Source organism: Trachypithecus francoisi, unplaced genomic scaffold, assembly GCF_009764315.1.
Source record: "Trachypithecus francoisi isolate TF-2019V2 unplaced genomic scaffold, Tfra_2.0 Lachesis_group9, whole genome shotgun sequence".
NCBI lineage: Eukaryota > Metazoa > Chordata > Mammalia > Primates > Cercopithecidae > Trachypithecus > Trachypithecus francoisi.
The window spans coordinates 5,229,827-5,247,964 of record NW_022681474.1 but is presented as its reverse complement, the minus strand read 5'-3'; the positions used below and the strand labels follow the sequence as shown (position 1 = coordinate 5,247,964).

The 18,138-nt window shown below is 40.6% G+C and overlaps 1 protein-coding gene across 2 annotated transcripts in view; it reads right to left on the bottom strand.

Annotated features, from left to right (window-relative positions):
* The window catches only part of UPF2 (UPF2 regulator of nonsense mediated mRNA decay), a 132,526-nt gene that overhangs the window by 16,968 nt on the left and 97,420 nt on the right, over positions 1-18,138 (bottom strand). For both annotated transcript variants that reach the window (XM_033209834.1, XM_033209833.1), the window contains exons 17-19: positions 13,857-13,961; positions 13,461-13,559; positions 7,411-7,578 (exon numbers count right to left, since the gene is read on the bottom strand). In XM_033209834.1, coding sequence (XP_033065725.1) covers positions 7,411-7,578; positions 13,461-13,559; positions 13,857-13,961 — 372 coding nt within the window. The remainder of the gene's footprint in view (positions 1-7,410; positions 7,579-13,460; positions 13,560-13,856; positions 13,962-18,138) is intronic.

Below are 18,138 nucleotides of genomic sequence, written 5' to 3'. Positions count from 1 at the left end.
TCCTGAGCTCAAACGATCCAGCTGCCTTGGCTTCCCAAAGTGTTTTACAGGCATGAGTCAACTGTGCCTGGTCAGATAATCTTTTGTGTGTGTGTGTGTGTGTGTGTGTGTGTGTGTGTGTGTGTATGTGATAGGTGTACATATTTATGGGGTATATGAGATATTCTGATACAGACAGACAATGTGTAATAAGACAATCCCTTTTGACATTATTTAATTTTATCCTTTTGGATAATAATCTTTCCTTTTGATATTATAAAAGGGACTGAGAACAGGTTTGTTTTGTCTGTTTTCCGTATCTCTTTGCAAGCACTGGAACTACCCTTCTTTGTTCTTATGGTCTAAAGACAGCCTTCTAAAAATGCACCTCCTGCCGGGCGCGGTGGCTCAAGCCTGTAATCCCAGCACTTTGGAAGGCCGAGACGGGTGGATCACGAGGTCAGGAGATCGAGACCATCCTGGCTAACACGGTGAAACCCCGTCTCTACTAAAAATACAAAAAACTAGCCGGGCGAGGTGGCGGTGCCTGTAGTCCAGCTACTCGGAGGCTGAGGCAGGAGAATGGCATGAACCGGGAGGCGGAGCTTGCAGTGAGCTGAGATCGCGCCACTGCACTCCAGCCTGGGTAGCAGAGCAAGACTCCGTCTCAAAAAAAAAAAAAAAAAAAAAAAAAAAAAAAATGCACCTCCTGGGGCCCAGCACTTTGGGAGGCCGAGGTGGGTGGATGACCTGAGGTCCCTGAGGTCAGGAGTTCGAGACCAGCCTGGCCAACATGGTGAAACTCCGTCTCTACTAAAACTAAAGTCCCAGCCACCTGGGAGGTTGAGGCAGGAGAACTGCTTAAACCCGGGAGGCGGAGGTTGTAGTGAGCCAAGATTGTGCCACTGCACTCCAGTCTGTGCAAAAGAGCAAGACTCCAACTCAATTAAAAAAAAGTAAATAATTTCTTAGTCATCATGAAACTGGAAGTTGCAACTCTAAGATATTTTTATCTAAACACTCAGAAATAAAACAGTTGGCCACTTCTCCCCCTTTCAGGTTCCTGACGATAAAATTTGAAATTTCCTTCATAATCCACTAATAATAAGCCTAATGATGATGGCACTAATCAGAATAATAAAACAGTACAAAACATTGTAAAGAAAAGTTCATAATGTGATCAAAGAAGGTGAAAATATCTTTTTTTTTTTTTTTTTTGAGACGGAGTCTCACTCTGTCGCCCAGGCTGGAGTGCAGTGGCTGGATCTCAGCTCACTGCAAGCTCTGCCTCCTGGGTTCACGCCATTCTCCTGCCTCAGCCTCCTGAGTAGCTTGGACTACAGGCACCTGCCACCTCGCCTGGCTAGTTTTTTGTATTTTTTAGTAGAGACGGGGTTTCACCGTGTTAGCCAGGATGGTCTCCATCTCCTGACCTCGTGATCCGCCCGTCTCGGCCTCCCAAAGTGCTGGGATTGCAGGCTTGAGCCACTGTGCCCGGCCGAAAAGACCTTCTAATGGGAAACAATTATAAATAAAAGATGAACAAAAACACATTTTATGAACTCAGACAAATTTTACAAAAGGCAAAGTTCTCAAGTATTATGTACTTAAAAAGAACATAAAAGAGACAGTAATAAATACAGGGAAACGAAGAGATAAATTTACTGATGGCCACCTTTGCCTACTGCCTTTACTGCAGAGCTGCTAAGATACTGTTAACAGAGACACACTACTTTATAGCAAATTAGATGATAAAAATATTGAAGTCACTCAAACTGAATTTCCTGAACATAATAGCAATGAAGGTGATTTAGCTTATATTTTGCAGCTACTCCATGACTGTAGCTAAAATTAAAAAACATAATCTCAAGTTACTATGTCATATAACTATCCATTATTCTAGTCAAAATATAGTAACAAATCATAACTCCTTATGTAAACATTAATTGCAAAAAAGGCTTGTCTGCCAGTATTAAACTATAAAAATGCTTAAACAAAAAAGTTTTTTTTTTTTTTTTTTTTTTTGAGACGGAGTCTCGCTCTCCCGGGCTGGAGTGCAGTGGCCGGATCTCAGCTCACTGCAAGCTGCGCCTCCCGGTTTACGCCATTCTCCTGCCTCAGCCTCCCGAGTAGCTGGGACTACAGGCGCCCGCCACCTCGCCCGGCTAGATTTTTGTATTATTTTAGTAGAGACGGGGTTTCACTGTGTTAGCCAGGATGGTCTCGATCTCCTGACCTCGTGATCCGCCCGTCTCGGCCTCCCAAAGTGCTGGGATTACAGGCTTGAGCCACCGCGCCCGGCCAACAAAAAAGTTTTCTAAGCATTTTATAACACTTATATTACATTAAAACTTGTTTTAGGCAGGCGCGGCGGTTCAAGCCTATAATCCCAGCACTTTGGGAGGCCGAGACGGGCGGATCACGAGGTCAGGAGATCGAGACCATCTTGGCTAACACGGGGAAACCCCGTCTCTACTAAAAAATACAAAAAACTAGCCGGGCGACACGGTAGGCGCCTGTAGTCCCAGCTACTCGGGAGGCTGAGGCAGGAGAATGGCGTAAACCCGGGAGGCGGAGCTTGCAGTGAGCTGAGATCCGGCCACTGCACTCCAGCCTGGGCGACAGAGCGAGACTCTGTCTCAAAAAAAAAAAAAAAAAATTGTTTTAATTTAAATTCATTATTCTAATTCATAAATATTTAAATCTAGAAAGAAATAAATGGCTAAAAGCATTATCTTTTTCCTTCTCTGCAACTACTCACTTCATTGGTGCAATTTTTTTTTCCCCTAATGACCACAACAGAAAGTTATTTCTGAGTACAAATTTGATGCACAAAGAGGTCTTTCACTTTAAAACCAAAGATTCCTATAAGGCAACACATTTCACATTTGTAGAAAAACCGTTGCACCAGAAGGGCCAACACCCAAAAGCCAAATAAAGGAATAAAAATCAGAACAAAATATACTTTCTTTTTCAGACCACAACATACCAACGATGTTTCTTCAAATAGTGTTCCAAAAACTGAACATTTTCCAAAATTCCAAATAAAGTTTAGAAGCATTGAAAATTTACTTAATAATCAAGTACTCTGAGTTCTCATTTCATGTCTGCTAATATTTTTAAAATTTAATAACAGTATATCCTTAAAAATTAAATGTTACATTTTAAGAAACAAGAACTTCAAATTCATTTACATAAAATTACATAAGCCACCCGGTTTATAATCTACCTACTTTGAACCAAAAATATTCCTTCTAAAATATACATAATCTTATTTTGATTTATACACTTTAGAATTTCAGACTGTTGGGGTATACTTATTTTCCAAAGCCCACAAGCTTTTTTTAAGTAGGCTTTGATTATTTTCAATGCCTACATGTTCTATAAGGGCCAGATGGGGTGTAGAGTTGACAAAGGTGATAATGAATATTCATGTACTTCATGAAAGGGAGGAAGAAAAAAACTGATTATTTACTGTTGTGCAATCTGACCTTCAAAAAGAGATATTTCTAAACTCTCTTTTAGTTAACAAAAATCATAGCACTAGAGTGCCAATGGAATAGCATTATCTAGCAGCTGTGCAGGAATAGAGACCAAGGTATATCTAGCTGAAGCTGCCATGTACTCCCCTCCACAATTCAACAGACAGATATGTGCATGTGTGCATGCCTTCCAACTTTACAGCCTAATTACCTTTAGAAACTGTGTGCCAAGAAAAGCTGGTGATGGGGGAATGGAGGAGGAAGCTAAGAGTTTTTAAAGAGAAAGAGAATGAAGGAGATCTAAAACATGATAACTGAAATAGAAAAGTCTAGTTCAGAGAACTAAATAGTCCCTAGAAAAGCAAAAAATGCTGGGATTTGTGAATCCTGGTAACAGTGGTGAATCAGCATTTCCAGGTGCTCTGAGGACAGCAGTCTTAGCAAAGATCTCAGGGCAACACCACATTTAGGGCCTGATTTTTGAAAAAGCTCTCATTTTCTCCACAGATAGAGAATGGAGAGTAAAGGAATGGGGATGTGCCAGAGTCCAACCCTGGTCAAAGGAGGGGAGGGGTGTGGCTCTCCTGAAAGCACCAGGAGGCCTGGCTGGAGCCTGGGCTGAAGGCAAGGCCCGATGATGGCAGTGTCTGAGCAAGATTCAGCAATGCCCTGATCCTGTCAAAGTTAACTCTCAATACATGAGTCATGCCGTGAAGTCTTTGCCAGCCCCACACTCCACGATTCTTCTTCTTATTTTTTTCTTTGAGATGGAGTCTCGTTCTGTCACCCAGGCTGGAGTGCAATGGTGCGATCTTGGCTCACTACAACTTCCACCTCCTGGGTTCAACTGGGTTCACTCCTGCCTCAGCCTCCTGAGTAGCTGGGATTACAGGTGCCCACAACCACGTCTGGCTAATTTTTGTATTTTCGGTAGAGACAGGGTTTCACTATGTTGGTCAGGCTGGTCTTGAACTCCTGATCTTGTGATTCACCCACCTTGGCATCCCAAAGTGCTGGGATTACAAGTGTGAGCCACCGCACCCGGCCACACTCCACAATTCTAATTGGTATATAGGTGGTATCGCTGCAGCAAAAAGTAGTATACTGCTCAAGTGTATCACTTGTATGCTGCACAAGTATACTGCACAATTTTGATCTCGGTGTACACGAGAAGTTGCCCAACAAATGCAGGGATATTTAGGCATCATATATTTGAGGTTGTGCTAGTGGGGAGGACGTCTCAGGTGCAACTTATTGTAGAGTCTTCCCTGATCATCCTACCTAAGAGGCAGCCTCTCTCTCCTGGCACCTCATCATTCCTGTCTCTTTCTATCCTCTTACCCTGCTTTATCCTCCTTGGTAGCTGTGGGGAAAAGAAAGCTCAGACTGTTAACTGTGTCTATATAGAAAGAAGGAGACATAAGAGACTCCATCTTGTTCTGTATTTGAGATGCTGTTAATCTGTGACCCTACCCCCAACCTTGTCCTTGCAAGAGACATGTGCTGTGGTGACTCGAGGTTTAACGGATTTTGGGCTGTGCAGGGTGTGCTTTGTTAAACAAGTGCCTGAAGGCAGCCTACTGGTTAAAAATCATCACCATTCTCTTAATCTCAAGTACCCACGGACACATACACTGCCAAAGGTCACAGGGACCTCTGCCTAGGAAAGCTAGGTATTGTCCAAGGTTTCTCCCCATGTGATAGTCTGAAATATGGCCTCCTAAGAAGGGAAAGACCTGATCGTCCCCCAGCCTGATACCCGTGAAGGGTCCGTGCTGAGGAGGACTAGTGTAAGAGGAAAGAAGGCCTCTTAGCGGTTGAGATAGAGAAAAGCATCTGTCTCCTGCTTGTCCCTGGGCAATGGAACATCTCAGGTGTAAACCCGATTGTTCTGTTTACTGAGAAAGGAGAAAACCGCCTTAGGGCGAAAGGTGGGACTTGCTAGCGCAATGCTGCTCTTTATGCACTAAAAAGGTTTATGGAGATGTTTACATATGCATATCAAGGCACAGCACTTGTCCTTAAACTTATGTCACAGAGATCTTTATTCATGTCTTATTGCTGACCTTCTCCCTACGATGATCCTATTATCCTGCTACTTTCCTTTTTCTAAGATGGTAAAGATAATGATCAATAAATACTAAGGGAACTCAGAGACCGGTGCTGGCGTGGATCTTCTGTCTGCTGAGTGCCGGTCCCCTGGACCCACTTTTCTTTCTCTATACTTTGTCTCTGTGTCTTATTTCTTTTCTCAAGTCTCTCGCTCCACCTAACGAGAAACGCCCACAGGTGTGGAGGGGCAGGCCACCCCTTCAGTAGCCATTCCTCCAACATGACTTGGTGTATTTCTCATATGCCTCCCAACACCAGAACGAAAGCTTGCAAGACAGGAGGGACTCTGGCTAACTGCTGCTATGTTCTGCACACAGAAGTGCCTGGTGTGTAGCAGGTAAATAATAAATATTTGTTAAATGACTGTGTAGATGAATGTGGGAGTCAGGTATTGGACTTGTCTAATATAACTGTGGCAGCCACCATATACGACAAAATATAACATTCTATTTTGTTTTGTTTTGTTTTGTTTTTTTTGAGATGGAGTCTCGCTCTGTCACCCAGGCTGGAGTGCAGTGGCCGGATCTCAGCTCACTGCAAGCTCTGCCTCCCGGTTTAGGCCATTCTCCTGCCTCAGCCTCCCGAGTAGCTAGTTTTTTGTATTTTTTAGTAGAGACGGGGTTTCACCAGGTTAGCCAGGATGGTCTCGATCTCCTGACCTCGTGATCCACCCGTCTCGGCCTCCCAAAGTGCTGGGATTACAGGCTTGAGCCACTGCGCCCGGCCGTAACATTCTATTAATTCTAAGAGGCACCATTATTTTATTTATCACTAAAGCAGAAAGAAATGCTGTCAATTATCACAGGATTCCATGAACTCTAAGAAGCAACTTGATCTCAGAAACGTTAAAATGTAAAAAAAGTTTACAGAATTGATCTAAATACACCTAAAGGTATATCTGAGAGCTGGCCTATATTCTCTTCATACCATGTTTCACTATCTACAAATAGGTGCATTTGTCTCTCTCACTCTCTCAGTAGGAGGTAAGTTCCACGAGGGCAGCCACATTGGCCTGTGTATCACTGTAGCCTCAGGACCTGAATAGAACAGTACCTGGCACATAGTAGATGCTCAATAAGTATACAAGAAATCAACTATGAATCCCTAGAGTAACAGCTTGGTAGAGGGGGAAATGGTTGAGGGACAATCTTGTATGAAGGGGGAAAGAGCAAACAACAAAACTGGAGAGGGATATGGAGAAGGGCTGGTGTGATTTTCAAGTGACAGCAGCCGAGCCTCTTCCGGAGCTGCATCAGTCGCCATTCTCCTCTCCTTCACCGCCCTGGGCTTGCTTGTGGAAGTTTGTGCTAGACATCAAGGTAGTTACATATTCTAACAAATATATATGATTTAAAACACATAAGGGGCCAGGCGCAGTGGCTCACGCCTGTAATCCAAGCACTTTGGGAGGCCGAGGTGGGTGGATCACCTGAGGTCAGGAGTTCAAGACCAGCCTGGCCAACATGGTGAAACCCCGTCTCTACTAAAAATACAAAAATTAGCCGGGCGTCATGGTGGACGCCTGTAATCCCAGCTACTCTGGAGGCTGAGGCAGAAGAATCATTTGAACCTGGGAGGTGGAGGTTGCGGTGAGCCAAGATTCTGCCACTGCACTCCAGCCTGGGCGACAAAGTGAGACTCTGTCTCAAACAAACAAACAAATAAACAAAAAACAAACCATATAAGGGATGAAGTTCTTCTACCACTGACTGCTTTAAAACTGTCTAACCCTTATCCCCTTGTAGGTCAAAGATAAGTTAAAACCTATAAAACAAAGTTGCTCCTTAAACGGGATAACTCACAATCAGCTATAATTACAGGCCGGGCAGTTTCTTACCTGCTGTTTATTGCCTTTTCTTGTTAACATGACAAACGGCATTGTGTCTGCAGACTCGGCCTCTCCTTCCCCACCTCCCAGTGGGGGCCCTTTCCTCAGCTGGCTTTTGAGATGCAAAGGAATGGCAACATCTAGTTGGTGCACTTTAACAGATTCACCACTTCGTTGCTAAAAGAAATTAAAAAGGACATAATAAACACTCCAAGATATATATGGATATATGTCAATATAAATTGCAGACTCATTCAATGCTGTATTTCTTAAAACACAACAATCATTAAGAACCGTAACAATCAACAATCACAACCACCATAATACTCTTTCTGAACCGTGGATAAATCTAGGGAGTATTTCTCCCTCCACCTAACACTTCTGCCTATGACATGGAAGGAACTATGAGACTTGGCTGCTGTTGACTCCTCCAGCCTCTCCCAAGCACAGAGGGCTGCAGGTTCCACCAAATCCCCCTGCTCCTCAAATACACCACACCCTTCTATTCATGCTCCTAGACCACATCTTCCTTCATAATCCCAGGCAACACGGGCTCATCACTGCATCCCTTTCTCCAGGGCTCCCCAGCAGGGCATTACCCACAGCAGGCACTCAGGGAGTACTGAAGAATGAATGGAACCTATGACCATTCGGATTAATTCCTTGGTTGGCAATATCAATTATTTTTAACATTTACAATGAACTTTCCAACCAATTAATTAAATGAACCTTCACTGAAGACTTGCCATGTGTTACAGGCTTGGAGATAGTAATGTTAAAAATACTTAGCCTCTACCCTTAAAGAGCTCAGTAAGTTTGTTAAGACAGATACAGAAACAATTATGATGATACATCATAGGTGTATAACACCTGTGGAGGAGATTAAGTGGCTACCTGTGCCTGACTGGGAGTGGTTGCGTGCCTTTCACGAAAGGCTGAATAGAAATGGCACATTTGAGAATGTGAAAGACTTCATCGACTTCTTCCAAGCAAATGGTAAAAGAGCAGTTTGGGGTATGTGGAGGGAATCGAACAGGGGAAGAACAGGTGCAAAGCAAGGACACGAACCAGCATGGTGCACTTAGGGAACTGCAAACACAGGACTGATGAATGAGCAGCAAAGAGGGAAGAGCTGAATACTCCATGAAGCTAGGCAGGTCATGCTGAAAGGTCCTCCATGTCTCGGAAACTGCTCTACCACCATTTAAACAGTCTTCTCATACAGGCCCCATATATTCAAGAGACTTGCAAATCAAGTAAAATCCTGTTTTATTGTTTTTTAAGCTCCAGTTTATGATAATCGGCTTGAACTCTTCCCAGGTTTATAAGATTTATAAAGACTTTTTTCTTAAAATTCAAAAGGATCACAATAGACAAATCTTGATTTTTCTCCCTGATTATAATATTAACATATTCTCTCCATAAAATATTTAAATACAAAAATGTATTGGTAAGTATGTCCATACTAACTCCTCCAGCTACCTCCCTCTGCCCCAACCCCAAGATGCAACAACTATTAACAATGGAGTATGTTCTTTCAGATTTTTTCTTGCATATACGAACAATATATACATATAAACACAAGCAACCACTATGCATACTGTTGTATACTCAACATACGTATTTTTTCTTCTGTTTAATCCTGTATCTTGGTTATCTTTTTCTTTGAGTATATACAGAGCTAATTACATCGATATGCCCTTATTATTTAATTGATTATTGACAGACAACCAAGACTTTTTTTTTTTTAATGCTCCTTCCCACACATGGAAGGACTTTCTTTCCTATCACAATGTGATATCTTTGTATATTTAGCTTTATAAAGAGAATAAGTAGGGGTAAACTTTTAGATCAACTGGCAAGCCCATTCGACAGGTTTACTGAATTTCTCTCTAAAAAAGCTGGACTGATACACATTTACAAATACGTTTACTCAAACAAAACCACACTGGGTATTATCACTTAGTAAATCTCAGTATCTGATGGTCTGATAAGTGAAAAGACTCATCTGAATTTGCACACTATTTTAGTACTCATGAGCTTTGGCATGATTTTGCCATTACCTTTCACACAATCAAAAAAAAAAACTAGATCATTTATCATTTCTCACTGGTTTGCTACAGAAGTATTAGGCCTTTGTGTAGACTGTAAATGTTTTCTTCCTGTCATTTCTTCAAGTTTCCCATAGCATCCTGTGCTAGAAGGCAACACAGTAAAATAGTTGAGAACAGACTCCGACACCTCTTCGCCATGTGGCCATAAGCAAGTTTTTTTTTTTTTTTTGAGACGGAGTCTCACTCTGTCCCCCAGGCAGAGAGATTGTGCAGTGGAACAATCTCAGCTCACTGCAACCTCCACCTCCCGGGTTCAAGTGATTCTCCTGCCTCAGCCTCCCAAGCAGCTGGGACTACAGGCATCTGCCACCACGCCCAGCTAATTTTTTGTACTTTTAGTGGAGACAGGGTTTCATCGTGTTCGTCATGATGGTCTCGATCTCCTGACCGCGTGATCCGCCCATCTTAGCCTCCCAAAGTGCTGGGATTACAGGCGTGAGCCACTGCGGCTGGCCAGCAAGCTTCTTGTCTTTCCAAGCCTGTTTCTTTAGCTAAAGCAAATGAATACTAACAGTATCTGACAGCACTGCGCAAAGAATAGATGTAAGACACTTGATACAGGGCCCAACAGTCTTCAAAATTATGGGAGTGTTTGATAGATCTGCAATTAATTCTGGTGTGGAAATAAAACAGAAAGTCAACTTTATTTCTGTTTATTGTCTGTTTTCCCTTAACTGATTTGCAATGTTATCTTCATCATATTATTAAACGGTCATGTTTTGGGTCTATTTTGTATTCTCCTCCGTTTCATTAATCTGTTCCTGTATCAAACTATTATTGTCAGTTTAAAATGTTTTATCTCTCTTTTATTTTTTTGAGATGAAGTCTTGCTCTTGTCCCCAGTGGCACGATCCCGGCTCACTGCAACCTCCACCTCCCAGGTTCAAGCGATTCTCCTCCTCAGCCTCCCGAGTAGCTGGGATTACAGGTGCCCGCCACCAAGCCCAGCTAAATTTTTTTTGTATTTTTAGTAGAGACAGGGTTTCACCATGTTGGCCAGGCTGGTCTTGAATTGCTGACCTCATCTGATCCGCCCGCCCCAGCCTCTCAAAGTGCTGGGATTACAGGCTTGAGCCACCGCACCCAGCCATATTTTCATATCTTGTAGAGCATTTCACTCATTTCCCAAAAATCTGTTAGCATTCTCTAGTTTGCTTATTCTTACAGATGTTTTAAGAAATAATTTTAAATTTATTCTGCATTGATCTCCCTGCTCTTCTCTTTCCCCTGCAAAACCAAAACATCTTCCTGGTATGCTATAATTAGGATTACACTAAGTTTAAGGGCTTGATTTATGGAAAACTAGTATCTCTAGGATACTGCATCTTCCTGTGACAATTTTATCAAAACAAAGAGATACTGTACAGTTGTTCAGTATTTTGATAATGCTTAAAAACTAGGGCCTAGTATAGGATTAAGTTTTTCTTCAGCACAAAAAAGCACATCTCCTGCAAAAATGTGAATCCAAACTTCCCTCCTTGATTATATCTTCCCATCCTTCCAGCTTGCTTCTTCAAGAACTATCAATAAGCAAAAATTATTGGACCATATCAAAAACTTCTATTCCTTTGACTTCATCAGCTTTTCTACCTTATTTCTAAATGTTAGGGTTCTTCAGGGCTCAGTTCTGACCCTGCTTCTCTTCTATCTCCACACTTTACACTGGGGATGAATCATTTGCTCCAATGCTTTCAATATACTCTGCCAATCACATTTCTGTTTTCACTCCACATATCCCTCTGATCTCCATACATTTCCATTTTGACACCTCAAAGGCTTCTCAAGTGTAACATGGGCAAAGGGACACTTCTGCTCATTGGTCCCTTGTTTCCTGTCCCAGAGATTAGCCAGTGGCCCAATCTGGAAAACCAACTATCATCTTTGATGCCTCGCCCCCTACACACCCATATCCAATCCAGCAACAAATAAGCCAGGTCGTTCTACCCCTGAATAGCTCAAATCCAGACTTCTCTCCATGTGTCTTGCCATATGCTAGACAGCTGACCATCATCTCTCACCTGACTCACTACAACAGCCTTCTGTCCAGGCTCCCTGCATTTAGTCTGGCCCTGTTGGGTACCTCTACCCTCCCACATAGGATCGTGCCCCACCCTCTATTAGTGCTGGCCTTCTTTTAGTCTTTTAAATACAGGTTCTTTTCTCCCCCAAGACTTTTGACACATTGTTCCCATCTTCCCTTAAATTTTCACCTGGATGGATGGCTCCACTTTACTTGCCCTGTTTGAAATTCATGATCTCAGAGACATCTTCCCCATTATCCTATCTAGGAATGCCCTTCCCTTAATCTCTACCAAAGCATTCTGCTCTTAGCATTCATCACAATTTGAAATGATGTATTTGTTTAGTTGTTAAATATCTACCTTCTGATAGAACAGGAACCACGTCAGTTGCATTTACCACTTTATACTTAGCCTGATGCACACTGTTAGGCACACAGTAGGTACCCAATAAACACATCTGCTAAAGAAATGAGTGGCTGAGTAAATGGCTACTGATTCATATAAGATAGGAAGTTTCTCAGAGAAGTAAACCATTCTCTCCTCCAAGGGATTATAATGATTATGCTTTATTTGATTGCTTGGGCTCCTAAATAAAATAAATGTAAGATTTATTTCATAAATTAGGAGCTTTCTGGATATATGAACACATGTTATTTTAATATTTAAAGAAAGAAGATCACCTAAGACACCTATAACACTAATTTGTACTTGATCATACCTTTGGCTGTAGCAGCATCAAGGAAAGTAAAATCCAATATTTCAACTCTAAAGGACTGCTCCATGAGCATATAAAGATTCCATAATATCTTCTACCTTTAAAAAAAGAAACCCTGTCTTTTAACTCTATGACCTTCTCTAGCTACCTCCCCGTTTCTCTTCCCTTTCTGGCAAAACTCCTCAAGACTTACCTATATCTAGTATCTTCACTCCCTCCCTTCCCATTCTCCACCAAACCCACCCCAATGGGGCCTGCGTCCTGCCATTCGAACAAACCCACTCGTCAAGTCACCAAAGGGTTAACAACAAGTACATATAGGGCTGAAGTAAGCAGTGTAAGATTTTGCCTCTAACTCTAGAAAAATACAGTTACTTTAAATTACTGTGGCATTAAAAAAACTGCTACATGGTGTTTTTTAGAAAATCCAGTTTATTAATGTTATGAATACATTAAACAACTAGTATTTCTTTAAACATTAAATAACAAACATTTTTCCATTAACATAGTAGCTATTCAACTAATAAATGTAAGAAATTTACTAAATTAAATGACCCCAAATGTCTTATCTTATGTACAGTTTGGCTTCCAAACAAACCGCAAGAAAGGAGTCTTAGAAATATGAGTTAATAGGCCGGGCACGGTGGCTCACACGGTAATCCCAGCACTTTGGGAGGCCGAGGCAGGTGGATTACCTGAGAGGTCTGGAGGTCGAGACCAGCCTGGCCAACATGGTAAAACCCCATCTCTACTAAAATACCAAAATTAGCCCAGGGTGGTGGCACATGCCTGTAATCCCACCTATTAGGGGAGGCTGAGGCACAAGAATTGCTTGAACCCAGGAGGCGGAGGTTGCAGTGAGCTGAGATCATGCCATTGCACTCCAGCCTGGGCAACAGAGTGAGACTCCGTCTCAAGAAAAAAAAAGAAAAGAAATACGATTTAAGAAATAAAGGCAAAGACTGGCATAATGAAATTATTCCGTTCCAAATCTGTGTGTGTTGCATTTTCACCCACTCTACCTCATGCAAATCAGGATGTGGAATGCAAGAAGGACAAGCAGCTGGCTGTAAGCTGTCTACACACGATCTAGCAAAAGCTGCTGCAGAAGAGACACTCAGATAGGAGAGGCCTTCACATGAACCAGAATATAATGGGCTGCAATGTTTTGTATTGAGAAGAGTCTTTGGAACAAGCGACATTTAATACCTGTAGATTTTCTAGCATCATTTTATCCAGAGCTTGAATGAAGTCCTCATCTTCTACACAAGGTACATGCTTAAGTCCACCGCCTTTAATCATTACCTCCTTATTAAAACAAAACAACAAAATCAGACCAGAAATTTTAACTGTAATGTTTTCTAGGGCAAAGCCTGTTAGTATTGATAACTTACTCAACATAACTCAAGGAGTAAAGTGAGTAAAATATCTAACATTATTCAATGTTAAAAGAATTTAAAGAAAATGGTTAGGAAAACAAATTGAAAATGAATTTCTAAACAAATATTTTTCATAATCAAGAGAAACAAAAGTTTAGTGACTAAAATTTGAATACTATAAAAATGTTGCACAATTTCAAAAAGTAAACTTTTCAGCCATACATACAGTATTCTCTTCATCGGTTTCATTTTCCTTATTGGAATCTGTAAGGTAATCTGTATTCTCTTCCTCCTCTTCTTCTCCCTCATCATCATCATTATCAGAACCCTCCTGAAATTATTGAATATTATAAGATTAAAGCACTTTGAGAAGTTAATCATATTTTACATGCCTTAAAAAGATTTCAAAACTTCTGTATACTTGTTTACTATTCTCAAGTTTTAGCTCTTTATGTAGCTGGCTTCCAGTGGGATGGCAGAATCAGCTAGCAACATTTAAGACAAATTGGTAGCTGAAAACCCATCTTACTGCCTTCAACTGATCTAACAATACAGAGATCTACTGTAGAAGCTCTTCCTTGAATTCCACAATGAAGAAGTTTCCTGAGCCTTTTGTGTTCTCCTCCTCCTGAAACTAATCTGGAGACGCTGAATGTCTCACAGTAGTTCTTTAATACCCATCTAACTGCAACGGAAACCAACGAAAGTTTAAATGTAACAGCATTACGATCTGAAAGCAATGATACAGCATTACCTTTCATAAAGCACTTCCGTTTGGAAGGTATTCTCATACACTTCATTTTGTTTGCTCTACTCAAGTCTGAGGATGCAAGGACAAGCTTTATTGTTCCTATTTTACACATGAAAAAACTGAGACTCAGGAAAGTTAAGTGACTTGCCCAAGGGCACACTGCTATTAAGCAGAAGACCTGGCCGTTCAGCTCCCCTAACTGGTGGTTTTCAAAGACTACTTCACCCCATTATCACAGTCAGTCCCTGCCTCCATCCACTTCGATCAGCTGAAATTTCTCATCAAACAGAAGATGGGGCAGAGATAGATTTTCAAAGGGCACAAAGCACAGAGTGGAGCTTCGTTTGCCCCTCCACCCTAGTATCACAAGTCACCCCCAACATGGTTCCTTAAGAGTTAAAAAAAAAAAAAAAAAAACCCACTAAACCCAGCTGCTTCTCACTGTGCAAAGATGGCTGAGAAATAATTCCTGAAACAAATGACTTAAATGTGTTATCTTTAGTGTATGGAGCAATTAATTCCAAAACCATAACAGTGTATAGACAGCTGAAGATTTTGAGTTCCTAAAATGAAAACGTTTCAAAAATATATACCAATGGCCGGCACCATGGCTCACACTTATAATCTCAACACTTTGGCAGATCGAGGTCAGGGGATCACTTGTCAGGAGTTCAAGACCAGCCTGGCCAACATGGCGAAACCTCGTCTCTACTAAAAATACAAAAATTGGCCAGACATGGTGGCAGGCACCTGTAATCCCAGCTACCCAGGAGTCTGAGGCAGGAGAATCACTGGAACCTGGGAAGCAGAGATTGCAGCGAGCCAAGGTTGCACCACTGCACTCCAGCCTGGTCAACCGAGCGAGACTCCATCCCCCACTCAAAAAGAAAATGCACATCCATACATTACCTTTCCCTCCCCAAATGCATTAATGTTTTCTGAATTAATTTTATAATTCAAAATTAAATTTGCAATAGAGGTGCTCTTAAATTTGCTCTTGAAAAAATGAATCCTTTCTTAACACTTAAAAGATACTTCCCATTCAAAAACTAAGCTAAAATACATTAACTTTTTCCCTCTCTCCATCCTTTATGCTTCATATTATTCAGGGAATGTAGCATGCATTAATTTTTCAAATTAAGATTTTGAACAAGAATTTCATTTGTCCTAATCCGACTGTACACTGATATAACAATGAGTGGAATTAAGAAGTGCTCGCCAATGAACCACAAAACCTAAGCAGGCTAGGGAAAGCAAGAGGAACAGCGTAGCAAAAGGCAAACTGCCTGAGTTCAAATACCGGCTCTGCCACCACCTGCTCTATGATCTTGGGAAAATTACTCAACCTATCTGTGCCTTCGTTTCCCACCTACTGCAAGGATAGTATGAGAAATGGTAATACAAATACAGCGCTTAGGGCAGTAACCATGAATAATAATTGCTCAGTAAATAACTATTATTGCTATTATAAGAATGAATCTTGTACTTTCTGTTGATAAATTACACAATGCTAGAGAATACTGGAGTTGTCACAGAAGAACATTTAATTGAAACAGTTATCTTTAACTTAGACAGCTGATATTTAAGAGAAAATGTTCTGGTTGTCAGGTGCTAAGAGTCACTCCCACTCTTCAAAAGGTCAAATAGAACTTTGAACAGCTGAGGACCAAGATATAAATAGAACACAGCATTTGTTTTTAACAGCTGAATTATAACCCTTCTGTCTCAAAGTAAATAACTGTAGAATATCCATTGCTCTTATTACTTTATAATCAATGCATCTTCTTTCTTCTTTCTTTAATAAATTTTTCCTCCTTATGTTTGGAGGGCGGTCATGGGAAACTGGTCTTGGGGTGAAAGGAGAAGTGAACTATTCCAACCTCATTTCTCACAAAGCGAACCACAGTCCCAGTTCACTTCCACACACAAGCACATGGAACCTCCCTCCACACATTTTGTTTGTATTTTGCAGCAAACACCCATGTATCCTGTGCAATATGCATTCTCCAATTGGAAAAGTAAGTAATGGTTACAAATGATATAACTATCAAAAGTATAAAGTTCATGTTTAAAAAGGAGAAAATGCACTTAGAGGAGAAAACATATCGGAACTCTTCAAATGAGAAATTAATAAGAAAATGAGCACTCCTTAATGTCACATTTACCAAGGATGCTGGATTTATTAGATACTGCTCATGTAATTAGTACAGTAGCCAAATCCAAGACAACCATAAGATTAGTCTGAAAATATGAAATGGAAATACTTTCTCATTTCCCTTTGTTATAAAATACTTAGTAAGTCAACTTGAATTCTATTACTGAATGTTTCTATTACAACCTCATTTTGAAAACAAAGCAATATAATGCCCATCTAGTACACTGAAGCCAATTAAAGAAACATATTCCAGTTCTAAATTTTTACTAACTTATTTATATCTAAGGAAGTTCTAAGGTTGTAAAGAAAAAGTGGTAGCAAATAACATAAATACTTAATGGTGCATTTCCACTGCCTATAAATACTAGCCAATTAGGAAAACCATACATTATTGCCTATCTTTTCACAACCAATCCTTTTTAAGTAACAGCAAAGCCATGTGTTATGCAGTTAAAGCATTCCAAATATCCAATAAGTTACAAAGCTTTAGGGCTGAAGGAAACAGAGCCTTATGGATTTTTACATCTGAGCGCAGAAAACTTTAATCACCCTAAATTATGAGTCCTTTCTCTTTAATTCTAAATAAAGCTTTTTAAAAATCCAGTTTGCAAATCTATCTTATGAATGTTATAAACAGTTAACATTCCTTTAAATATTAAACCCACGTTCTCAAAATATTTACATCCCATTTACTCAAATAAATAAAAACTTCAAAACTGAAATTAAACTTCCCCAAAACACTTAAGTATTGACTGCAAATTTAAACTTTTTTCAATATTTAATTAAAATAATACTTCCAGTGAAAAACTGCTAATTTCATGACTTACATTTTAATTTCATGAGTATTCTATTCGTATCTTACTAATTCTAACTTTTTAAACTCTCGTTTTTTTCTTCTATACCCCTAACCCATTCCCGAATCTACGAGATTATAAAGCAAATCCCAGACATCCTTTTATTTTGCTCGACTTTTTTTTTTGTTTTAATTTAAAGAAACAGGGTCTCACTATGTTGCCCAGGCTGGACATGAATTCCTGGGCTCGAGCAATCCTCCTACCTCAGCCTCCTGAGTAACTGGGACTACAGATGTGCACAGCTTCATGGAACTTTTAAACGTAAGTGAGTTTGGAAGAAAAAACTGAAGAATCATGGGTCACACCTGTAATCCAAGGGTTTTGGAAGGCCAAGGTGGGGGGATCACCTGAGGCCAGGAGTTCGAGACCAACTTGGCCAACATGGTGAAACCCCGTCTCTACTAAAAATACAAAAATTAGCTGGGCTTGGTGGCACACACCTAAAATCCTAGCTACTTGGGAAGCTGATGCACAAGAATCACTAGAACCCAGGAGGTGGAGACTACGGTGAGCAGAGATCATGCCACTGCACTCCAGCCTGGGCGACAGTGAAGACTGTATCAAAAAACATCAACAAAACCGAAAGAATTAAAACTGCTAGTTTTCATCATACAGAAATGACATTTTGCTAAGTCAGAAACAGTACAAGAGCAATTTCATATGGTTTAGCTATTAATAGAGAAATAGATACAAAAAAAGCGTATTAATTACTATGGTATATGTTGAATTTCGGATTTCATATAACCAT